This window comes from Stegodyphus dumicola, chromosome X1 (assembly GCF_044657685.1).
Source record: "Stegodyphus dumicola isolate Sdum_Otavi_A_Nest chromosome X1, ASM4465768v1".
NCBI lineage: Eukaryota > Metazoa > Arthropoda > Arachnida > Araneae > Eresidae > Stegodyphus > Stegodyphus dumicola.
Window position 1 is genome coordinate 52,759,234 of NC_140780.1, and position 27,516 is coordinate 52,786,749.

The 27,516-nt window shown below is 32.1% G+C and overlaps 1 protein-coding gene across 1 annotated transcript in view; it reads left to right on the top strand.

The window, feature by feature from the left end:
- LOC118197056 (aromatic-L-amino-acid decarboxylase-like) overlaps positions 1–27,516 on the top strand; it is a 189,121-nt gene that overhangs the window by 49,585 nt on the left and 112,020 nt on the right. The window contains exon 3 of the mRNA XM_085807204.1: positions 19,699–19,978. Within this exon, the coding sequence (XP_085663330.1) occupies positions 19,699–19,978 (280 nt within the window). The remainder of the gene's footprint in view (positions 1–19,698; positions 19,979–27,516) is intronic.

The following is a 27,516-nucleotide window of genomic DNA, read 5'->3' on the forward strand; positions in this document are numbered from 1 at the left end:
TCTCAAAGATCTAACATAATTTTTTTTAATGTTTAGTCATTTCACGCAAAATGGTTGTGAATACACAATGAGTGGGGGGCAAGGCCTACCAGCGGCCGAGCGGTAAAATCGCTAAACACTGGTAGTTCGGTCCGAGGTTCGAATCCCGCGAACGGGCTGGTGCATGGGTGTTTTCGTGGTTTTCCCCATGTGTAACGTGTATACGAGCCAGTTTCCCTTAGAAAGTCCTCCACGAAGGCATCCCTCCCCTTAGGCAGATAGCCCTAGTGTGCTTTGCCGTAATTAAATACACCACACCACACCACCACAATGAGTGGTACGGCAGGAACTGAAGCACCACGGTTAATTTAATGATTATGAGAGATGTTAGTATTTTCGTTATTTTTAACAAAAGTACTGATTATGGTTTATATGTTAAATCTTAAAATAAATATAGTAACACTTCCTATGAATAATAATTGCCTATCTGAAAATTACCTGCAAAATGTATACCTATCAGTGACCGAGTAGATAAGTTTTCTACCTATTGGTAATTCAAACCACTTTTGAATAATAGAGAATGAGCTGGCTGTATGAAGGTTTTAGGGATTTCGTTCATCTGCAAGAATAAAGACCTGTTTTTCTTGTAGAAAGCCATCGATGAAGGTGAGATGATTACTGTACGCAACGTTGATGGCCCAACTCCATCAACGTTGACAACTGGTGTTGTTTGCGTTTGTTAAGGTTGCGTATTACTTACTGCTTACAGAACAAAAATATCTTTCGAGAAGTTCTATTAACAATACATTACATCACTGAAGGCATAAAAATAATTATTGCCGTTTATTGCCCTCGTGAGGATCGTACAAGCGGTGAGAGTCTCTCTAGTCAAGAGTTTAAGAGCATTAAGAGTTTTTGCCATGTTTAAAATAACTTGAAGACTGAATTACGCCCTCTTAATTTTTCGGTTATATTTTACGTCCTCTGATTCGTTATAGTTGAAACGGTAAGAGAGGAGAAACAGGATCACTGATCTGTCATATTCTCTGAAATCGAGAGGCTTTGGTGACAGACACAGTGCAGATTTCTAAACTCCCTTGACACTAGTCGTGACGTTATTATTCTTGTAATGTGAAGCGGACCAGTAACTGAACGAGATATTGCTTCTGCAATGTCATCTCACAAGTCCTATCAGCTCGAGCACTGCGAACTGTGGGGCACTGAACACATGAATTTCTTAGCTTTATGTGGTTCGCCGCAATGGCATTTCGGTCTTTAGGTACAGAGCTGTCACTTGCTTTACCTGAATTGCTTAAAGATTTTACGTAAAAGGCGTAATTTTATTTACCGGTCCATAGTACCCAACCCAGGCAAATATTTTCACCATAGTGGTAATAGTTAAGTTTCTGTCATTTTAAATTTCTAGGATGTAATCTTCAACATATAATATAAGAATTCATTTATGTGAAAATATCACAGTAAAATAATAACAATAAAAAATAAATAAAAAAAAGAAAACTTTTAAAGTATCTGAAAGTAAGATTCAGCCGATGCTTTATTGGATTTTAACGTACATTTCCTTCGAATTAAATCAGCTATCATTTTCCCCTTAACAACAGTCTTTAAGGTTTTTAATATAGTTCTAATTTTGCGAAACGTTTTATTCATAGTTATTTTAAAATTAATATATTTAACATATTAAACTGATAAAAGTTTATGCTTAGAATTTCATTGATAAAGAAAGTCGAGTGAGGATAATGAAAACAGATGCTGATACAGTAAAAGTCATAATGCAAAACTGTATATGGTTTCTAGCGTTATTAATTACGAACGTGATATGGTGAGCTGAATATGGGAGACAAAAGAATGATGAAATGAATCAATTATCTGCGAGAAGTTTATAATTATAGCGTTCTAGACAGAGCTTCCGGTAAAATTGGAGGACCCTAATAAAATAGTAGATCTGGTCCAAAACCTTAAGTGAGTCTCATTTAATTAATTAATTAATTAAATTAATTAATTAAATAAAGAAGTGTTCCTGAAATTTGCTCAGGAACGATTGGCGTAACTTTGATGGTTTGATGATAGTCAATTTTCACGGTCAACGAGTTAATATGCAAGTAACGTTCAAACCGTATTACGTGTTGCGCAGAATTTTGTTTATTTTAAAACCGTTACTTTTTATGTTTCTTTATAGACATTTTCTTAAGAAATTTTCTGTGCATTATAATTTTGTATATATTTTAAATTAGTCATTTTTAATCATTAGTCATCTTTAATTAGTCTTGAAGTATTAAAATGTTTTCCAATTGCATTTTTGAATATCAAAATGTGCTTAAAATTGAATATCAAGTTGCTTAACTCTATATTGACCTATTCTGAATTTTTACATTGTTTTATTTGATATATTCTCCAGAATAATTAAAATATTATGCTTTATTCATTTAGTTTATTTTTTCCATAAAAATTATAATACAGTCAAAACGATGTCGTAATCAAACATTAAAAGCTGCATAAAATTTAATGAATATTTAATTTATTACCGAAAAATAAACTGCAAGGCCAGTGAAAATGTCAGCAACACAGCCAATACAGTACAGGTGACAGGTGACGGAAGACGGGGACGCCTGGTGTTTAACAGTGGTAAACAGGCATATGTCCCACGCCTTAAGAAATTATGTCTATATTCATGCCACTTAACGTCGAACGACACTCCAGTGCCGATTATATGCTCAACTTTCATAGATGGATGTAAGCTTTCGTGTTGTTCCCTTACTATATTCTTGAACAGCTCAGGTACCTTCCTTTTTATATTCTCGCTTGCTTCTGTAGGCTATACAACACTTTTATTGGAAGCTTTCCTATCCATTGCTTTCATAGCAAGAAACATCGAAAACTGTTCCGTAACCGAATGTCCTCTACCAATACTTAGGAAAGCTTCAATCGTACTTTTACTTATTCCTGTGCAATTCATTCCTGTGCAATTCCCACTGTGCAATCAGTCGAAGACTTGAGTAGGCTGAGCCATTTGATTTATGTAATTTTTTATTTGAAATTATATGCAGAATAAAGAACTAAAGAAGCAGATTTTTAGATAAGCAAAATTTTAGACAATAGCATTTGAAATATAAGAGAAAAATAGGTTAGCAATGAAATACAATGATACATGATATATCGTGTGTTATGCTTGTCTACACAGGATACAGTAGCATATAAATTAGTTCTATTTAAACCAAAGGAAAAAAAAAAAAAAAAAAAACTGATCTGAGAAATAGCTAATAAATGAAGTAGTAATATATTAGAACACAAAAACATTTATAATTTATTTTCAGGCATGTAACTAACAGTAAACTTTTTATTGTGTTTTTATGGATTTAAGATCTTTGAAAACTGAATATCGTAATGCGTTTTAATTGTTATCAAAATTCTTTTCAGGTTTCATTTATACCATTCTGATACTATTCAAAAGAAAATCATTTTACCATTGATAAATTTTTCTACAAATTACTAGGCTTTTTTGTAAAAAGGTGACCCCTTAAAAATAAAAAAGAATATGTAAAATTCAATGAATAATTTATTTTTCAGCGAAATTTCACCGTATTATAAAATTTATATATAGTTTCCTTTACCATTTAATATATATTAATTACACAAATTCATGTAGACTGCTGATTATTTTTATGCTCGAGGGACTGTATGAATATAAGTATGGAGGGGAGTGGAGTATTTAATTATGGCAAATCACACGAGGGCTATCTGCCTAAGAGGAGGGATGCCTTCGTGGAGGACTTTCTAAGGGAAACTGCCTCGTATACACGTTACACATGGGGAAAACCACGAAAACGCCCATGCAGCCAGCCCGTTCGCGGGATTCCAACCTCCGACCGAACTACCAGTGTTCAGCGACTTTACCGCTCGCCCGCTGGTGGGCCATTGAATATAAGTATAAAAGCGGAAAAATACAAAACATTATTTTGGAAAAAATTAGCTCTATCCCTACGAAATTATATATTTATGAAAATATATGCATGATGCATAAAACTGAAAAAGTTTTAAAGTTAAAAAAAGTAAGAATTTTTCATTTTAACATCGCGTGTCCCCTTAAAATTATCTACTTTAAGATGATACGCAGGTTGTAATAAATTGTAAAGGAAAAATATTTCCGAAAAACTTATAATAATTATTTAAAATCTAGATTTTTTACAAGAAATCAGACAGAATGCCTTCACTTTGTCTAATTAAGCACATTCAAATAATATAATGGAGCAGAAACTTTGAGCGCTACTTTTACTAATGGTGCGTTTTTAAAAACTTGGAAGTTCGGCATAATTTGAAGCGTGGACGCGAAATACACAATAAAATTGACATATCATATAAAACATATTCAAATTTCTGTTATATTATATGTATGATAGAAAAATTTGGTATGTATAAACCTAACTATATATTCTAAGCCATAGTTATATCCTGAGTTTATTTTAAGTCGTTGAACCATTCTGTCGCTTGAGTTCCGTATATAAGGAAAGTTATTTTATGACCGTCTTGCATCAATTAAACTTCGTTTAAACTTTGCAGTGTGCATTTCTAAACTGAACAAATGTCAAATTAAAATCGATATGATAGAATTAACACTTTAGGACGAATGCAGTCTAAAGCTTAAAATATAATATTTGCCAGTAAACTATGCAAAACGTCATCTTCAAAGTAACAATCGAAAATATTTTAGCAGCATACTAAACGGTGGAAAATTATGGTATTTTATAACTTAAGAAGTGTAAGTTCCATAGGTTTTATATGTTTGCTTTTTCATTAAATTAAGAATTTCATACGCATGTTCCAAAATAGTTGGGCGTTTTTCCTCCTATAATAAACGTATTATTAAGCCATGCGTTAAAATAAATGTACTATTAAACCAAGATTGAATGCAGGTTGAATTAAAAGGATGTTTCCAATACATATATTTGTTAAATATTTTTGAATATTTAAGACAGTATCAACAACTGGCAAATAAGTTGTGGAATCAAATCATTGCATATCTCGAAGTCTTGTATATCTGGAATGCGTAAAATATATGGAGATATTAGTCTATTTTATGATATGCTTTTCTAAAATATACATAGTTATGTTACAAAAATTTTCAATTCATTGAACGTAGTGTTAGCAATTAGTATAATATTTACATCGTTTTATATGTGTAAAACGATATTGGCGCGTGTCCTGATAGACAGATACTTCATTTTTCAAAAGGAATATGTACAGAAATGCAATATAATACTATCCTAAATGAGGTTTTTTCAGTTAAGGATTTTCTTTAAAATACTTTCTTTTGCCTAACTTACTCGATTCTAAGAGACTTGCTATATTGTTAAAAATTTTAAGAAGACAGAAGGTCAGAACCCCCAAACCGCGATCTTTTCAAAAATGTGAACGCTAAATATCAGCCACTTTTTTTAAATAAATAACTACATGATGGAATTTTCTTTTAGTACAAAATGCTGCATAAAATAGACCGTATAAATAATAAGCACTGGACTCTTTTATAATATCTGTGCCAAAGATTCTTCTTCTGCGTTATTTGGATTGTAAATTTAATAACTAGTTAACAACCATCTGCCACTTCAGAATTTACGTAACATAAAAAAAACTTAATATAAGGATCATAGGTTCAACTTTCGTTTCCTTTATTACGCTGATTCTATAAATAAGACACAAGAAGATATATTTAAGAATTTCAATTAGTAAAAGATGTTGCTGTAATAAAAATCAAAAACATTCCATCAACAAGTATAAAAAATGTATTTCAACTAAGTAGGATGAACGAAAGGAGGGTTTTAAATTGCTGAGACATTTCCTGATATGTCCCTCTAAATATTATTTTCGATTTCAATTGTGGTGTTCCTCCCTTGTATCTAACAGCTTAAGTGTGGAGGAACCTAGCGACCTTCTAAGTGAATAATCATTCAAGTCCAGAAACAGAAACGTAAAAGTCAAGAAGGATTAATTACCCTTTATTGATTAAAATAAAGATATACAGTCGGCCCCTTTCTCAGCGCTTACAACAAATCCTCCACTTGGGCTTAAACTCAAAAGTGTAAGAAATAAGAACTTAACTAATGCTTAACTAAAGAGATATTGGTAAGGTAAAGGTAAAAGTATAGGGGACACCAGCGATGTACCATAGGTAAACTGGCAATGCCTTCCCATACCAACTATTAAAAAAAGATTGGGGAATTGCAAGTTTTATAGGAATTTACATAGACTGAAGCTTTCCAAAAGGTTTAGAGTTTGCCTATTATGGTACATCGTGCAATCCCACAGTACACCCCGCATCCAGTATTTATTAAAAATAATGATGTAGGACATAAGTAGATTAAAAAATAGTCGGAATACATTTAAAGATTCACAAGATAAATTGAACATCTGATTTGGTGCAACAAAAATAGAACTTAAACATCATTAATAAACAGATAAACATAATGAGATAATTATAATTAGTACTGGAAACACAATGTTAAAATGAATTGTAATAATAATGCTAAAAAGATGGGTGTCCATGGGTTATTTCAGATATATTGGTTTATTGCAGTTTATAAAGTTTACTAGTGGAGCCATAATCACAGCATGTAGAGGTTCACTAAGTTTAAGCAGTATGTGGACTTACACTTGACAGAGATCTAGGCCGTAGGAAGAGAGTCGTTGCATAATTTTCTGAAACTTTGGATGCTGATGTTTAACTTTAATTGAAAACCTTTGGAATGCCAGGAGATCAGTTCTTGGGGATTTTATGTGAATATCCTCAGTTAAGGGGCATGAGAAAGTGTAATGATCAGGAGTTCCCTGTTCCCCACATATACAGATATCAGAATTTGCCAAATTTCTTGCGTAGAAATATGTGGGAAAGGGTCCATATCCTGTTATAAAGTAATTTAGTTAAGGATTCGAGTACAGAGAGGCGAAGCTTACATTGGGGATCAAGTTATATGTACGTCTTCCCTGTGGAGCATTGTTCCACAAATCTTGCCAAGATTTCGAAGCAAGTTGTTTTAGTTGGTACTTGAAATTTGAGCGAGGCCACGGAATGATGATTTCAGTACCATCTTGATTAATAGCTGCTTCTTTGGCTAGTTCATCTGCCTCATCATTACCAAAATGGCCACTATGTACTTTGATCCATGAAATTTGAATTTTGTAGTTTGGAATTTTGCCAAGAAGAGAATTTATGTCAGATATCAATGGAGAGGAAGGTAAGGGATTCTTAATAGCCAGAATAGCTTCTTGGGAGTCAGATTTTATGTTAAATTTGTTGAGATTTTTGAGAATGGCTATTTCAATCGCTGCTTTTATAGCTGACAATTCCGCTTGGAAAACACTAAAGAGATATAGCCAAAGCTAACATAAATCTAACTAGTTGGCCCCTAAATATCGAATTAGCTAGCGAAGCTATCAATGGCCCGTAATACAGTCGAGCGTAGTAACAGCTTAGAGAGACGAAGCCAAAAGGCAAACACGTGCTTGTCAGAAACTCTGATTCTTTCTCTCGAAGTCAGTAGAACTTCGACTTGAATACTACTCCTACTCATTTGCATTAAACGCGATTCTGAAAACATATTCTGGTAAGGAATTTGTAAGCTGAAATTAGGATGGATAGAAAAGGAGCTTAAAAATAACTGTCATAAACTTAGGATAAACCTTACACTGCTAATTCAGAAAAAAAAATTACAAGACGTTTCTTTAAAACTAACTGTTTCTTCATTTCATTAACAGAAGACTGAACAACTTTTTTAGAACTAGAACACAAAAGAAAAGATAAAAAAGTAATACAATTGAAAAATGCTACAACATTTTAAAATACTACCAAAAAGAATTTTTTGCTGTTGAGTATAGGAAATAACGTAAAATATGTAAAAATTAAAGAAAAAAAGCGTTTTTTTTAATCATCAAATTTCTGAAAACATATGATATACTGGATTTCAAAGTAAAAATTAGTTCTCATTTTTACATTCAAAATATTTAAATATGCAATTATTAAAGTTAAATTATACGTTATTCGATGTGAAATTGGCTGCACGAAATCGATATATAGCAGCTTACACCAAACATTAATTTTAATTTCAGTTACACGAAATTTATTCGCCAGTTATAATGATAAAAATAAGACGTAAACATAGTAGCAAAAAAACGTCTACACTATTAGCATATGATGATCCAAAGAGGACAAATAAAATATTTGAAAAATATTTTGAATCACTTTGTCTGTTTTCACCAAAAATTGTCTCCATTCATTTTGCAAATCCACTTATGTAAATAAAGTAACTCACAATAAGAGAGGAAGAAAGGGAAATTCATACTTGAATTTATAACAGGATAAATATTATTTTGAATCCAGATTAAATCCGGCGTTCTTCTATATTTTCTGTGAAGCAAAGAGGATAAGAGGAATAAATAATAATGGTCAAAATAAATAAAAAATTATATATAGTGGGCGTCGTAAATTTGCATCCCAAGAAGGAACTATGTGGGTCAGACGCATTCCACGGTGGCTGCGACGGCGAAGAACATCTCCGTCGAATTGGAAAGGACGCGGAAAATGAACTCTGGATAAGGACAGCATTCCTTGACTTTATAAAAGAGCGAGCCTTCAATGCCTTTGACGAACATGACAGACCCTTCCATCCATTCTAGGCCGCTTTAATTGAAAAGGATAGGCGCTCCGTCGTGAGGATTTTAATTACGCACCACGTCACCCCGGCAACGCCGTTCCTGACGTCATCCGAAGCTGTTTGGAACGAAAGCATTTTTATTATTTACTGATTTTTTACGCGATTATTTTTCATTTACCACTCTCTTTCTCACTCTCTTTTCTACTTTTTACATGAGCAGCCGCTTTTATTTCACCTGGCGTTTCCGCACTTTTATTCTATTCTTTTCTCTTTTCCCTTTCTTCTTTTTTCTTCTTTCTACTGTTGACACTGGTAATTTTTCTTTAAATTTAATGTCCTAAAAGAAAAAAAAAGTATTCCTTTGTTGATCAAGGATGTACAAACAGACTTGTCAAAACATTGTAAGATATTTCTGGAGGTTTTCCACAACCAATATTTAATATTTAATTAAACTCTAATTATAGACCTGTATCTAAAAGGAAAGCGAATCAAATAAAAAATTGTACTTAGTTTATTTGATTATGGCAGGCAAAGCACTCAAGGACTATCTGCCTAAGGGAACGGATGCCTCCGTGGAGAACTTTCTAAAGGAAACTACGAATATTAAAAACCACGAAAAGGTCCATGTATCCAGCCTGTTCGCAGACATTCGATCCTCGGGCCGGACTAACAGTGGTCAGCGACTTTACCGCTCGGGTGTTGGCGGGCCTCGGAAATAGTAAAGAATTATTGCATTCTTCCACGCTTGCTATAGGGGCGTAAGATAATAGCTCGTTCAATAAGCAATCAGAAGATCGACGGTTCAAACCCCGTTAAGGCATAGATGATGTTTTCTATTTTTTGCTCCGCAAATCCTGATAGTCTCTAGAGTGGAACCCAAACTAAAACATAGTGGGCAATAATTCGTCCCCACCTCGATTTTTTGACTGGTTCTTATGCCAATCCCAGCCGTCCATTAAATGGGGAAGAATGAGAGAAATTATCGCATTCCCGCCTACACAGGTTTTTGTGTGATAAGTGATTAGCACATTTAGCTAGCTTACTTTTTATTTTACTTTTGCGAATATTATACTGAAAAGTGAAATATCTTGATCATATTAATGTAATTTACCTTTATTATAATATATTATGCTTTTTTTCCATAGTTTTACATTAATTACAATCTAATTTCATGAGTGCCGACAAGCTGCCGAGCGGCAGCATCGCTGAACGCTGGTAATTCGACATCGGTTCTATTGCAGGCAAACGGGCTGGCTGCATGGGTATGTTTGTGGTTTAAAAGTGTATAATGTGAATACTAGCCAGTTTCTCTTAGAAAAATCTCCACGAAGGCATCTCTTCCCTTAGGGAAGATAGCTTTCTCTAACTTTGCAGTTATCAAATAAACCAAACTAATTTAACTTGCATTATCCCATGATTATAATCGAAGTCTGACTAAATGTTTTGTTTTCCATATTTATAGTTTCACTAAATTCTACTAAAATTAATTAGATAAACAATTATTTTCTTCATTGCTTGTGTTTTTTATAACTCTTCGATATCAGTATTTGATCCAGTTTGATCTATGTATCAGTATTTGATTAATGTTTTCAGAATTTCACCTTTTATTCAATGTTTTTTTATTTTTATCAGGTAATATATTGTCCGTACATCTGTTCTTTATCGATCAATAAAAGCTTTAACATTATTTTACATTTTAAAATTTAGTTTCATTTACAGTCATATATGCAGCCTGTAAAATTTACAAACACATCACTAACATTTCAATTCCTTCATGTGTAGTTGATATGAGCAAGAAGTAATTACTAATACATCATTTGATTAATCAGACATTTCATGATAAGTACTAGTAAAATGCACTGAATTTACGTTTCTAAAAATACGAAACCAGAGAATTTTAATCCCACCCCCCCAAAAAAAAATTGAAAGCTTTCAGATTTATATATATTCCAATTTAAAAGATTCCATTACTGACTTATGCAGCCTAGCTCCAATTGTAGCTGCTGGCACTTCTAATCTTGGTATGGTCATTTTCTTCATAGGAGTAACTCTTGATTGGGCTTTTAGTAATTACATTGATATCCCATACGTACATCTGATAAACACTGTGGCTTCATACGCTAACTGAATGACGTGACAGAAAGTATGCAAGCACAGTTTGACCTCTCAGCTGCCACCAAGCCATTTGGGTAATTTTATATTAGTTAAATATGGTAAATATTTCGACAACTTTAAAAATTCTTCCTTTTCACCATTATTCACTTCATCATTCCTTTTCCTTTGTCTTCCAGGTAAAATACAATAGAAGTTTAGGACATAACGTTACAGGGGATGCAAACCCTACAGGATCATAAACGCGATTAAGAGTAGACAAGAATTTTCTCTCAGTCGCTACTCCATCTCCTTTAAATTCCAAACCTTCTAGACCCAACCTAGTCAAAAGTTTGACCTAGTCAAAAGACCTAGTCAAAAGTTTGAGACCGCTGCTCTACAAAAAATTGAAAAACTTTTAGTACCACCACTACTTTTTACAAGGATTATTTTTCATTTCTCAATAGAAATAAAAAAAAAAAACATTTTGCCGTTTGAGCAATCTATTGGCTATATGTATTAAATATGCGCACATAAAAATATATTAGATTAAAAATTGGTTACTATTTCAAAAATCAAAATTTAAGTTACAATACTTTATATCTAAAATTTGGCCCTGTTAAGAGAGTTCGATTTCTTTATGCCCGGTCTTATTTCACTTAGTTTTAACCGTAAACTGTGATCCACTTTTAATTTTGTTCTGCATTTATTTAAAAAATATAACAAGGAAGAAAATCCTTGTTCACACAAATAGGTTGCGCATAAAGACAGTTAAAATTTAACAGATTTATTTGAAATGTCTTGAAATTCTTTTTTTCTGTTAGACAAATGCTAACAAGTGCTCTAGAAATTTTTCGTTTTCGTCACGAGATAAAATTTTGGTTAATATTTGGATTATGGTAACTTGGCGATTTTTTTGTCGAAAATTTGGCAACCAACCTTGCTACAGCAACCTGCTAGTTTTTGTTTGGACGCCATTTTGTTTTCACGAAGTAAAGGCAATTTTTTTTTTTTTTTTTTTTTTTTTTTTTTTTTTTTTTTACTCAACATTTTTTTCCAACAATCTGCTAGCCGAATTACGCTTATGCTAGAACTTTTATGGTACAAAAGTTCTTAATCATGACGACGATTAGGTGTGAAATTGGGAGAAAGTGCACAATTGCAAACTGCTTGGCGCGTTTTTAAGAATTGCACATACACGGTTTCCATGTACACGTCGACCTATTTTCACTTAAAAAAACCCCCAGAATTGCACAAAAATGGCATTGCGCACACTCTTGTCTTTATCTATGTACACTGCTAAAGACCTAGCTAATAACCTTTATCGCCTTACCAAAATGTCGCCAAACTACCTGTTACCATATTCCAAAGATTAGCCAAAATTTCAGGTACATTTGAACAAAACTGATATCTAATCAAATTTTCCGTTTCATAATCTTCGGAAAATATGTGTTGAAATTATGTAGCAATGAAAAATAATGATTTTTAATGTCTGATGCTAATTCTTTTATTTTCTAATTATTTTCGTTTTGAAATCTTTCTAAAACTGGTAAAACGCTTAAACTATTATTATCCAATTTTTTGATTATTAGCTCTAGGTTTTTTTTATCATTGCACTTATTTTATCTCTAATGGTAAACAAATTATCCCTTCGTCCTTGTAATCCTAAATTTAATTCATTAAACTTTCCAAAAATATTATCTAAATATGCTAAACGCGCCAACAATAATTCATTTAATAAACATATTTGAATTTAAAATTTTGAATCACAAAGAAAAATTAGAATTTCCGATCGAAGTTCAAAAAGGACGATTTAAAGCTTTTTCTTAACCACCTCACTTCGGAATGTAACAAAAGCGTTTCATGTTTACTGCTCATATCTAGGCATAGAATCGTAAATATTCTTGAATTTATAGCTCGGCTTTTAATAAAATTAACGAATTTGACAGCTTGATTCAAAACGATTTTCAGGTTTTCGAGGACTGTTTCGGATACTACAGCTTCACAATGAATGGAGCAGTGAGTAAATTTAGTTTCAGGTACGTTTTTCTTTATTTGAGAAATAATACCGGAATGTTTTCCTGTTAAAACCCGAGATCCGTCATTGCATACGGCAATGCACTTATTCCAAGCAATAGCATTCTCAGACATATAAAATTGTAAATTACTTTAAATATTTCTTTTCAATTGCTGTATCATCAAGAGACTCACAAAATAAGTACTCTTCGGCAATTCGTCTTCGAAACGTCAAAATACTAATAATTGAAAAAAGTTGGTTATATAAGTACTTTTATCGAATTGCAATGCGAAATACTCACGGTGTTTTATTTTTTAAATAAGTGTCTCTTTTATGGAGTTGCTATTTGAGAGTTGCTCTTTTATGGAGTTGCTATGAAGTCATCTACTCACTGCATAATTTGATTAAAATATGTTATTAAGTTCATTAGCCGCTTTTCGCTGAACTATGTTAAAACGATGTCTTTAGCTGCTGGTAATATAAGGTTTTCTTTAATAGTGTAAACCTGCCTAGCCTTGGCAATTCTTAGGCTTACTAAATAACTAGCTTCCAAAGCTTTTCGCTTGAAGTAACAAAACCTTTCATTACTTGTTTACTATTTTTGAATTTTGATAATTTCCTCTTAAAATACTCTTCATATTTGTCCTTTGAATTGGCATTCTTATATTCAAGAGGTCTTTTAAGAAACGGTGGTTTCATACTTTGATTGGATAACAGTTCACCACAAACAACACATCCAATTCATCTCCATTCCAAGTAAACTCAAATAAATTTTATTATACTTTCTGTAAACAGTTTTCTTTTCTTTTCAAAATTCTTAGTGCTAGTAGATTGTCCTGGATCCATCACCTGTGAATCATCCCTTTTCCGCTTAGTCAATCCTAGCCATTTTTCAATTTGAAAAGTTTAGGTTAGCTTTATTATTTTTTCACAGACATTTAAATGCAACAATATGTTACGAGTTCTTTAAAAACAAATGACATATTCTCAAATCGCGTAGAAAAGTGATAAATGCGAAGAAAAAAGAAGACAAAATACCTGCTGTTAAGAGACAGCAAATCGACGTAAAAATCATTCTAACTGAAAACAGAGCAGTATGAGCCCGGACATTGTGGTGACATGCAGATATGCTGATAAATTAATCAGCTCTAAAAGAAGTAATGATATATACTATTATTATGTTTTTATAGGAAGTTATTGTTTTAGTTTTAAATATAACATCCATTTCTATTACTACTTTTAAAAACACCATTTATGACAAATTTTATTGTGTCTATGGCTAAAAGTATATTTGTGAAAATAAAAACGTATTATTTTGCTAAGGTCTATGAGCGACTATTAACTTTGAACAAAGCTCAGATGACATAAATTTACGAGTATTAGAGACAAAACTTAAACGGGATGTTGGGATATTTAATGTTTGAATTTAATAGCTAAAACTACTTTGTTTCTTTGCAGCAGAATTTTCTTTCTTTGGCACTCAGCAGATAAGTGAAACCGAGGGTACTAAATCTACTGTTACGAGGAAACATTCGTAAATGAATTTACAGAGCTACATTTTGTGATTAAATGCAGATTTTGAGGTATTTTATTTTACTAAGTGCAGAGAGCTGAATATGAGAGAGATAACTGTATTTATAAATACTTAGCTTCTTCCTCAAATATCATAATTAAGACATTTATTTCCTACGTTTTGAATGAAAACACGAAAACCGAAACCGCACGGCCATTTGGTAGGCATATAAAGGACTGAAGTGAGCATTTACAGTGAAACGATCATCTACATTTGCGTTGTTTGCAATAAAAGTAAGAGTAATAACTTTATTCTGAAAACTTTCAAGTTCCTGATAAGTCATAACAAAACAGTATCTGTCTATGAACTATAAATCTCTCTTTCTGGATTTCAAGTGTCAAGGTAAGAGATAGAGGAATGTATTGAGAAAAGCCTAAAAAAAGAGGCAAATAATTGCTGACCTTCCTACATATTTCTATGGATCTGTAATAAAATAGGTGCCACTTGATTTTCATTTCCATGTTCAAGCAAGCTTTTCATTATAAACAACATAAATTCAGGCATACTTCTTTATATTGGGTAAGTACCAAGAGTTTATAAAATTATCATTGTCATAACAATTTAGGAAATGTTTTCAATTGCAGGAAATGATTAGTTATTGTCTTTCTATTTTCTTATGGTACATATATCACCTTTCTTATTCATAATTGAACAGTACTCTGAAAAACTCTCTGTTTTGCTCAGTTCATCTACGAAAATTTAATGCTTGTCTCTAAGATGGAGGGGATAAATCGTTAAAAACACGAGAGGTATAGATAATCTTGCTTATATTTACAGTTTTCTCCCATTTTAGTGCACACGAGAGCTCGGTTCTTCCCTCAGACATGGCAAAATTGAGGACCATCTCCAGGGCTAAGGTGATGATACTTTTCTAAGGGAATTTAGCTTGCATATGCGTACACATACGAAAAATCCCCAGAATCTCACGCAGCTAGATAATCGTGAAATTCGAATTTTGATTTTTAGCAGTAAGCTTTCTTGGCTTGAAATAAGAGTAGTGACAATTTAATTATTACACTTCAATCTCGGGGTTCTAAATGGATAAGTTTCGATATGTTACAAGTTTGTTGTGAAATATAATTTTAGTTTTTGCTTCTTACTATATGAGAACATTCACTGAAGATATTAGTATCAATTAGCAAAATTTAGTCCTTCTTTTTCAATTTCTCCACTTTTTCTAATTTTGGTTCTAAACAAATGAAAAGTGCCTGCATTAGCTGGACTGCAAATTTTCACTTTCGATGTAGGTGTTTTGAAAAAGATAGTATTAGATTATAAACACAAACCAAGTATTTAATTACAAAACATATCTAACACGCCGGAAGTTTAGATTTCCACGTTGTTGATGTCGATCTCTATCCTTGCATACGGAATCCGCTGAATATAAGCATACTTTAAAGAAGGAAGAATATATTGGAGCTGATATACTCGAATTGAAAGATTTGTCAATGGCTATACATATCTCAACTTTATAAATGAAATCAAGCTTTTTCGTGACGTTTATACATCTTGACACTGTAACTAAACATTAATCATTGCAATAGACTGCAGAAGATAAAAATTTAATTTTTGTACTCTGAAATATTACATTATTTAAATGAAATAGTTCTACAATGGAATATAAGTATTAAAATAAATTAAATATAACTATTCTTGCTTCATGACAAGTAATAATTCAATTAATTTAGCAAAGGGAACAGACCCATGAAAATTCAAATTTTAAATTATCAAATTTAATTTTTAGATTAGCATTATTTTACACTCAAAATTGCGTACCTTGATAGGCAGACCAATACAGGATCCTCTTCTCTAAGAATAAAAACATTATTAATCTTGTATATTGTTATTTAATAGTCAAAGAAACAGAAGTTGAATGATTTGGTTTCAAGAATATGCTGAATAACAGAATAAATGAAATTCTTCATAAATATGAAATTTGTTAAACTAATCTTTTGACAGAAGTAAGGAAAAAAATAAAAAGCATGGAAAACTCATGAAAGGAAATAACAGTATTTTAAGAAACTGAGTCTTAACTTATAGTGGGCGGAAATTGAGCAAATACGATACTTAAGACGTTTACCTCATGCAGTTTTTCACTTTATTGATATAGTAATAATTAAGACACAATAACACGCCGAATAAATACTAATTCAGAAGTCAAACAACAAAAATCAGCGTTATATTTACAAAATTTCTGTGAAAATTTTGTAAATATAACGCTGATTTTTGTTGTTTGACTTCTGAATTAGTATAGTAATAATTGTTTTTGTAAATGCAATGGGTCACAATTAAAGGAGGCTGAACAGTCGAGATTAATTATTCATTTCCACAGAAAATGTGTGGGATTTCTGAGTTAAGTTTCAAAATATTGTATTATTAATTCATGAAACATCATTAATTAGTGATTAAACATAAAACAAAAAATGATCTAATTATAGAAAAAAGTATCTTTGAATTCACTGAATGGTTAATTCAAATAAAATAAGTACAGTGGAAGTTTTGTTTTAAAGTAACGGGGAAAATCTAGTGCCGATCATTACAAATCTGGAGCTAATCTTAACAATAAAGGAAACGGTTACGATAGATTCACACGGTTTCCAAACGGCAGTGTATAATGATATGTCATTTAATCTTTGATATTATATAAGTGCGTTGCTCAGTATAGCATTATTGATTAAAAAGTAATTTTGTTTGGACTTCTTTTAATATTTTACAGCAGTTGCTAATTTATGCCATGAATATCTTACATAACTTAAGTTTCTAAAACTGTATGATTAGTAGAATCCAAAACTTTTTATTAGGTTTTTTTAGGCGTCTTTGGTTCTTGATGATGTAGTCCCTATTCAAATTTCTATTTTTTAAATTTTGTTAAAACGGTAATACAGATTTGTTTATATTGTACTAATTTTCTATTTATACGATTTTACATATGAAAAAAGATGAAAAGAGATAAATAAAGAAGAAACTAAAACGCGAAACTTTTAAATTTGAAATTAATTTTAAGTTCCTTTTGAATTTTACTAGAGATTTATTTTCATGAGTTGGTAATATCAAATATCATGTTTATTTAAGAAGAGAAAACAAATATTTGTGTGTGTTTTCACATTTTAATACAATAAACAAACAAAAACAAAGCCTGAAAGGTTTCAGATGTTACCTTACGCCCGAAGGGGCGTTTTTTTAACGCTTCGTGTGTTAACTTTATTTATTAAATAATTTTAAAATGAGCATATCTTTAGAATTTCTGATACACAGTTTCGCGCGCTGGAGATAAAAATGTTTTTTTTCGTACAGTGTTGCCATTGCTCATTTTGAAATCGTTGAGTTTGTTAATCAAAAATTCGTTAAAGTGTTATAAAATATGAAACCTATAATAAAAAATTCTAAATTCCAAATTAGGGCTTCCAGGTGTCTGTATTCGGGTCGAAACATATGTTATTCAAAGTTTGATGGTTCGGGGTACCGTTGTTTTATCACAGTGTGAGAAACATGCATACATTTATGCAGATTCTTCATTATTTAATTTCCTTAAATATAATAAACGGCGGTGGGAACAATTGAAAAAAGCGGTGGCAACAATATATTTGGTTGCAACAATTTGAAAAGTGAACCGACATTTATAGTGAATCAACACAAAATGCCAAAACGAAATTAATAGTCCTGGGCAAATTGTCCGTTTGTACTACTAATAATAAACAATAAATGATAACAATATTCAATGCAATACTATATCTGATTTAACCCTTTAACTGTCAAGTTATTTTGATGATTTATTGAGCGCACATTAACTTTTCCCGAGATACAGTCGGGTTTGACAAAGAGATGAAGCCGAAATAAACGTCTCCCGATATATATTCGGGTATAACAATACGATGCACTCAGAAAAAAATTACCCCGAGAAATACTCGGACGTGACATTTTCGAACACCAGTGCTGTGCCCGAGATAATCTTGGGCATGACAGTTAAAAAGTTAAATCCAAAAATAAATAATAAATAAAATAAATAGTAGTTAAAATAAATACAAAAACACTATTGAAGCTGACGAGAGTTTGTTCGCACGGCGTAAAAAACAACGCTGGCCACTACTTCACCAGCTGTGGATATTCGGCGGGTTATGCCGTTTCAAAGTGGCGAAAGCTTTTTTATTCAGGTTTCAAATCGAGACGCAAGCACACTGATATCAACGATTGTAGACCAAGTACTGGTACCCAGATTGTTGGCAAGCCTGTACAATAGATGAGCTTCAAAAGACTGGTAACAGCCATTTAACTATGAATCACACATTTAATTTCATTGATTCAACAACGGGTATTCGTACCCAAAATATGAAAAGATTGTACAGCTCTGCTAAATGGCGAAATAAAACACAAATTTACGGCTCGACATCATCTATAGTCGTATCTTTCGGAATTCATGTGGTGAAAATCCTGTGGGAAAGATAAGCTTTTTGATGCAATATAAAAGCAGTCACGGAGATATGGCAGCCACAAATTATATGCCAGTAGTTAAAAAACTTGGAGATAATCTTGTCGCCGCTTCGATAACGTGTGCATTGAAAATCAAGTAATACCTATATATGTTTTGTTTTGACACAAGGAGTATTTTATTTTGATAATATTTTGCTACGGTGACAATTTAGTTTCTAAATAATCAACAGCGTGTTATTGCCCTGATAATCCATCGATGAGACTGATTCTTTTGCCATAACATTTAAGAACTAGATTTTAAGTTTATTATTTCACTTTCCTACACTGCCTACTAGTCGTTTCTATGCGTTTATTGCAACCAAAGTTTATTTCATATTAATTATAACCTTATGTAAAATATATGAGCATTTATACTTAAATACAGATTATCTGTATGTTGATTAAAAATGAGTTTCTTTCTGTTCCATTTTAAAAGGTAAGATTCCTTTATCATTTAAATCTGTAAGCAACGATTTCAATTTTAATATAAAATAAGGGTACTACAAAACTTTACAATGGGAATTAACGTAAATAATATAATTTGATATTATATATACTTTGTTGATTTTGCATTATATTAATAAATATAAAAAGAAGATACCATATTATACAAAATATTATTTATTATGGATATTTAGAATAATTTTTCATATATTTTTTGCAGTGCAACTGTTATGTTTTATAGCCATTTGTACAAAATAACGGAAAAACTTATTTTCGCAGTATTTGAAACGGAAAGATTTATTTCGCAGTATAATTCGATAAATGTATTGTTAATTGCTACAAAACTGTTTGTATATGTATTGTATTTACCTACTTCTGATAGTAAAAGTAAATATTACTTTCAGAAAATAAGTTTTTTTATATTTATATTTTAAAAATTTTGGTGGAGGACTAATTTTCTTTTCTAGCCCCGCTTGTCCACGAACGGAAACGGAGAAATCTGAGAGCCGAGAAGATTCCCCGAAGAAGCAATCAAAGGGCTGCGCTATGGATACCGCCGAGTTTCGCAAAAGAGGCCGGGAAATGGTGGACTACATTTGTGATTATCTGGAATCAATTTCGCAGCGTCGTGTGACTCCTAATGTTGAACCAGGGTACTTGCGGAACTTGATTCCAAATGCTGCACCTAAGAAGGGAGAAGAGTGGGAGGATATCATGAAAGATGTCGAAAGGTACATCATGCCGGGGGTGAGTGTCTATATTGCTGCTTTATATAGCATTATAAATCTCAGACAGTAGTAGTCGAAATGGAAAGTCTTGCCCGTATTACGAGAGGATGTGATTACTTCCATCATAAGCAGGTGAAATGTTTATCTCGTTAAGCAATTATAGGGCAGTTTCATACGAGTGAATGGGTTCCAAAGAAAGTGCTAAGTCTCATTATCCGTATGTTTGCTATATATAACATAGAGCACAAAAAATCATACATATCTGGAAATTATTGGGAAATATATTAAAGTATTTTATGCAGTAATGTAAAACTAAATATCAAAAGATGCAAGAGACAAAACGTTTTAAACAGCAGTTAAACAAAACAAAAGTTATTAAATCGGTCGTGAAATCTAATATCTTGTAGGCTATCTCATTACTTAAAATTAAACCATAATAGGCAAAATCTTTCGTACTTTAGTCATATTAAGGCAATGATTTCTCTATGTTAATGTATTCTCCTAATATAAAAAACAATAATATTCTCCTTGAAGAGACTTAGCAGTATTTCTAGGATCGGGTAACATACTTTTTTTCTTTGCTTATACATAATTGGGCTGGTGATGACGGACAGCATTAAAATATCAAGGTAAGACAAGTCAGAAACTCAGGTGAAATTAATAATTTGTTATTTTTTAACAAAGCACCCTCCAGAGATTTCTGTTGGGAATCAAAAATTGGTCTACAGAGAAAACAATAATCGGTGAGTGTGGAAGGTATAAAAAAGTATTTTGCTTTTTGCAATACAAAGGTGGAAAAGCTTGTTAATTTAGATTTTGTTGAGTTTTAAATTATTTATTTGTGTTTTAATTCTAAAATAATTTTGCCTTTTCATGATTAACAATTTATTACCTTTTCGGATTCTTTATGTACTTTCAAAATGTATGTTTCAGTAAATAACAACCCATACGTATAATAATTTTTAAATAAATATTACGTAACTCTTAATATGCTTTTTGAATGAGTTATCAATGTCGTAAAAATATCAAAATAATAAATAATAAATTAAGTTTTAATGGTTTCATAAATATGAGCACTTTTGTACAAGATAAATTATAAATTAGCAAAGAGAATATTTAAGGTGAAGATATTCAAAATAGAGCAAGAAATATCTTTTAAATTAGATTATGAAAGCAAATTCTAATCTCCATAAGCTTATCGGAGGATTTAATTTTTTTTTTGTTTTTATCCAATGTAAATTGTTTTAAACAGTGTTTGGAAAGTTTCGGATATTTATGTTAGCTTATTCTTTTACTTATGAAGTTATTTCTATCATTATTCAGGCCATTATTTGAAACATTATGTGGGGAATATGTATCTACAGATTTAGATATTTAAATATATTCATGTAGATATTATGGGCCTCACAAGTAAACCTTCTCTCCTTTGATATCGGTTTTCCGAAAACCTATATATTTTCTGAAAGCTTATATCACAAGTAGAAAAACTGTGAAGTCTTAGGGGTAAAGGGACAAGCGTTTAGGAGCTGTAGAACCCACAAAGTATCATTGAAGTGTGCATAGATGGACATATTTCCGTAACGACTTCTCTATTTCTTGTATGTTCATGCATTGCCTGCTTCCGAAGTACTTGATGGTAAAGTACTAAAAAATAAACTGGTACATGAAGGATTTAAGGGAAAGATCCAGACTCTGGATATTCATTTTTTCAGACATTACAAATCTTTTATTCGTTACATAACGGACATAATCATTATCGAGACAGAGGAGCACATTTGGCATCGCGATAGTTTTCTGGTCCTGCAGTCCTTTCCACTGCACCAATTCAGCGCTCCTCGTTTTAAGAACTTGATTAAGTACCCTTTTTATAAGGGCAGATACTTGGACAAAGAACCTGGAATGTGGATTGTGCCAATGGATTACTGCTTGGATTCATTGACAAATGATGAGTGGGCAAAGTGTAAGGCTATCGCTTTTGAAAAATGTGCCCATTGTGAACTGTCTTTCTGTCCGTTTCACTGTTTATTTGATGAATTGCATGTTAATTGTTTCTTACAATAGATTTTGTTTGAAGTCAATAACAAGCCACATTTTCAACATCCCAACGTATAATGTTTCTTCCTTTACATTAAGATCCCCACCTTCTTACCATATTATTAGTTCATATAAATATGTGAAACGAGCATTTTAGCAAATTTTGGTGTCATGTTTCCAACACTTTTCTGATAATTTTTGGCCCTATAGCTCCTAAGCGTTTGTCCCTCTGCACCTAATATTTCACAGTTTTTCTAATTGTGACATAAGTTTTCAGAAAATATATGGGTTTCGGGTAAACCGGTATTAAAGGAGAGAACGTGTACTTGTCAGTCTGTGAACTTGTGACTTCAGAACTCCATATAAAAGAATTTTGCCACATACCTACCTGCTCGAGAAATAAAAGTTTCGAGAATTAAGTTATTAATTGATTAGTGCCAAAAGTACTAAGAAATTTACTTGCTATTCTTTTGGTAGAATCCCTCTCGAAAGAACTTTCCATTCCGACAACTACGTAGTGCTGTTTCTTGTAATTCTCTTTTACAAACTCCGTAAAACAATAAGATAATCCCACAAAGAGAAGGATTTTATAAATACTATTATTTCTGGCATTTAAATCTTCTAAAAGCTTAATGATTCCTATTAACAAACATTCGGCTTAGCTGGAATTATTTACGTGAGAAGTATCAAATTTTTATTTATACCGCAAATAGTTTATCAAAGTTTAACACAGAAATTTAAATCAATACTAGAACATTAGATTGTGTAAAAATGCTTCATGTAATGTAAGTATTTATTTACCTATATTCATTAGATATTTATTTACCTTGTAAGGATTATGTTAATTTTATTAACAGTTAAATTTTGAGTTAAACTTCCTTTTCTATCGCTTCTTAAGTTAAGATTACCATTTCCGGTCAGAACGTAGTTTTAGAATCACGTTTGAATGCAAATTGAGGAAGAGCGGTATTTAACCGCGAAGTTCTACTGTCTTAGTCAGAGATAACCAGAGATTCTGGCTAGCACGCTCGGCCGTTCTTTAGGCCATTAATAGCTTCGCAGGCAATTAGTATTAAGGGGCCAACTTCGTTAGAATCTTGATAGCTTCGGCTATATCTTTTTTATTAAGCTTAGTTAAGTTTTAGTTCTTAGTTTCCTAAGTTCAAGCCCGAGTGCCGGCTTTATTGTAAAACTCCAAGATGGAGTTACGTTAAACTTTAGTTGAAATAGTAAAGGGTTATAACACCCTTCTCACTTGTTGTTTTCGATCCCACGAACTCAAGCGTTTATTCGCTTACTTGCTTTTAAGGTTCTTCACATTCAACTGATTAGTACACAGTAGAGAATCCTACAACCTTTTGGTATTTATTTGCGTATGTTCATTTAGTATTTAAGTAGTACTTATTTACATATTTCATTTATTGCATTTATCTAAGATAAATACTAATTATAAGAGATGTGTAAAATAGGAAATAAGTTACTTTTTAAGAACAGTTTTATCAGTAGTATCAGTAGTAATTATCATTAATTATATCTGAAGATTCTGCAAAAACTTATCCTTATCCCAGTCACTTAAAAGAAAATAAATACAATTTTCCAATTTACATCAGTATCTCCACAGAAGTAAAAGGTGAGATACACTGCGGAAGAAGACGAAAAGTGGCAGGGGCAGTTCTGTATTTCCAGTTGTAGCTGATGACCAACCTGTGTACTTTTTCATTTATCAAAAGGAGTATTTTGGATGTTAGCGTAATGCTATGTTTATACATACATATAGTATTGCTCTAAAAGTTTGATTTTTCTGAAAGGAAATATCGAGTTCCCTCAACATAGTTCAGTTCTGCGATGCAGAATTTATGAAATAAAAACCAGTTTTTATTAAAATCGTGCAAGCGTTTTTCAGTCATGAGTTGCAACTTTTGAATTACTAATATGTGAAAATAAGATTAAACAAGATCAGTTAAACATTGTTTATTCTACACTGCCTGTTACAATTTTATAGTTATAGTTACAGCTACATGTTTATGTCACAGCTACATATATCACATCGCCCTTTTTAACAGAACGAGAGAATTATATATACCGTTTTACATAATGAGCTTTTAACAGCCCTACCAAATCGAGTAACATAATTATGTCCTTCTACAGAATATACAGTGTTTCACAAAAGTGATGGGACATTTGTGCTTTAAAAAAGGAAACTGTAATAAAATAAATTAAAAAAAACATGTAAAATTTTTTGTGGGTGTGTTTCATACTTAAATTTAGTAACAATTATTACATAACATACATTTTCTAAAAATATTAAAATATTAACTTAATAAAATACAATTGTTTAGAACGGAGCAAAAAATGGCTCACATAAGTGATGGGACACTTACTTTTCCATCAAATATTTATCCAAAAATTTAACTTTTTAAAAGGTTTTAATATTTTGCTGGATTTCTTTTTACTTTTAAAACATGATTTAATCTTCTTGGAATGGATTCGACTAATTGTTTTGTGATTTCTGGAGTGATTTTACCCCATTCTTCTTGAAGCACCGATTTTAATTGTTGTTTTTAAGAAATGGTGTGTTTGGGAATTCTTGATTCCAATTCTTACCAAATATTCTCTATAGGATTTAAGTCTGGAGATTGTGGTGCTGTTTTTATTTCAAGACAGTTATACAGCAGCCAGAGTCTAACGTTCAAAGCAGTGTGCTTGGGGTCATTGTCCTGGTAGGATTTAAAATCGTTATGAAGGTTCAATTTTCGTGCTGAAGATTTCAAATTTTGATTTAAAATGTCAATATACTTGTATTGATCCATTATACTGTCAATAGAAACAAGATTACCAACTCCAGCGGAGACATACACCCCCATACCATAACTCCTCCTCCACCATGTTTTACGGTTGGCATCAAGTTCTGTTTATGAAATTCTTCCCTGGGTTTCCTCCACACCAAGATTCTACCGTCAGAACCAAATATATTAAATTTACTCTCATCGGGAAATATAACTTCATTCCAGTAATCAGAATTCTTATTTATATTGGATTTTGCGAAAGCCAGTCTGAGTTTTCTATTCTTTTCACTTAAGAAGAATTTTTTCCTGGCTGCTCTACAGTGATATCCAGCAGATCGAATTACTCTTCTAATAGTCTTAGGATTAACAATTACTCCATATAATGCTTGTAAATCAGCAGCAACTTTAGGAGCACTCATTCTTGGATTTTTTTAATATTTCAAACGATAATTCGCTTTATTCCATTGGATAGCTTTGATGGTCGGCCAGGTCTTCTTTTATCCTGAATCATATGATTCTTTTTATATCGTTTAATTTTATTGAAAACTGTCGAATGACTCAAGTTAACTGTTTCAGCAGTTTCTCTAATAGATTTTCCACGTTCAATATGCAAATTAATAACTAATTTTCGAATTTCAGGCAAAGTTTCTTTTCGTTTAGCATTCATGGCTGCACAGAGCTAAAAAACACAAAAATTCCAAAACAAACTGGAGAGAAATACTGCAGACGGTTTTATAAATTATTGCCAATTGCGTCTGAGTAAAAATAAAACCCCCCCAAAATTTTTTTATTGTAGTATGTAGTAGTATCTAATGGTGTCCCATCACTTATGTGAGCCATTTTTTGCTCCGTTCTAAACAATTCTATTTTTATTAAATTAATATTTAATATTTTGAGAAAATGTATGTTATGTAATAATTGCTACTAAATTTAAGTATGAAACACACTCACAAAAAATGTTTACATGTTTTTTAATTTATTTTATTACAGTTTCCTTTTGTAAAACACATGTGTCCCATCACTTTTGTGAGACACTGTAGCTACGCAACATATCTTTCGAAATTTAATGGCACAACACATTTGTTACGTGCATGAGAACAGTCACCACTAAATTTGAAGTTATATCCTACTAATCTGAAATTCATTCTTATTCAAATCTTCACCTTCACTGCTTTCATTCGGATAACTGATTCTCACTGTGAAATCTTTAGGATTAGTTTCTGAAGAATGTCTCTTCTGTTTCTCTTCATAGTTCTTCCAACTTTTTTTTATAATCGTGGTCTTTTTGCTTTTCCTGCGATTTGTTTTAGCTTTCCCCTTTTGATTTATGTACACGTTATCTCCTACCTTCAGTAATTTCAATGGTCTTGCATTCCTATCATAATAATATTTTGATAACCATCCCAGTGTTTATAACAAAATTATATTTAATGATACTCGTCTCTTTGGTAAACATTGCTTTTCTTCTACATGGAAGAAATTCGTATTCATTGGCATTAATGTGTTTACTTTTCTTCCAAACTTTAATTCTGAAGGTGATTTAACTTCAGCTGCATTAGGAGAGTTACGATATTCCAGTAAAACTAAAAGTGGATTCCTGTTGTCAACTTCAACTTTATCTAACATTCTCTTGACGGTTTAAATATGTCTTTCAACCATTACATTTGATTGTGGGTAGTACGGACTTGAAATTGTGGTTTCAAAAGTCCACTTCTTGGCAAAGTATTTAAATGTCTTGCTATACTATCGACCATTATCTAAATATACTATTTTTGCTCCGGAGATTTATCTCTCTAAAGAAGACCAGAGTTCCAAGGGCATCATCATCTTCTCTGACTGCAGATCAGCATTGCAAGCGATCCAGAAGGGAAAATGTCAACTCAGTCATCAGATCATTAAGTTCACAAACAAAATCATTGCTGCCCAAAGATCCTGCATCTTACAATGGATACCGGCTCATATAAATATTTTTCGTAATGAGAAGGCCGATGAGCTTGCAAAGGCATCCCGTGATTCTCCTTAGCCATCTAACTGCCTAACCCTCGTTGATGCCAATGCAGTTGCCAGCCAAAGACTAATCGGTCAAGTTAAAGGAAACTCCATCCCGAAATTGAACTGTGACAGAACCATATCGACTATCATAACTAGACTTAGGACAAATCACTTAAAAAGGGAGGAGAATTTCTGCAGACGGACAGCGTAGTTACACCAACATTTGTCCTCATTGCCCAGATGATATCCCACTGTCTCGCCATCACATCTTCAGCTGCCCAGCAATCCAGGCCAGATTGTTTAACATCGGCATTGAAGACCCAGTGGACCTACTTTATACTGATAGAGCTGCCGAGGTTGCAAAAGCTGTCTTTGACAGCTTCGGAGCTATATAATTGCACTTTGTCATAAACACGACATCATCATCATCATCACTATTTTTGCTATGTAAAGAAAGTATTTCAATTGTTTTGTCACTGCTACTATTCATAAATCTTCCAAATATCCTATTTAAGCATATTGCTAATCTATAATTATTAGGTTATCTCTGTTTTTAAAGTAAAAGAGATCCCTTTCAAGTATAACCCTTCGACCATTAGGCATTAATATCATTAGTGCTTCACTATTAATAAGTTTGGAAACTCAAACATGTCGAATAATTTAGAACCAAATCTTGATTTCCTTTTACATTCCTGGCAAACATAATACTTTTTTTTCTTTATTTTTTGCATTTTTTTACTCCTGA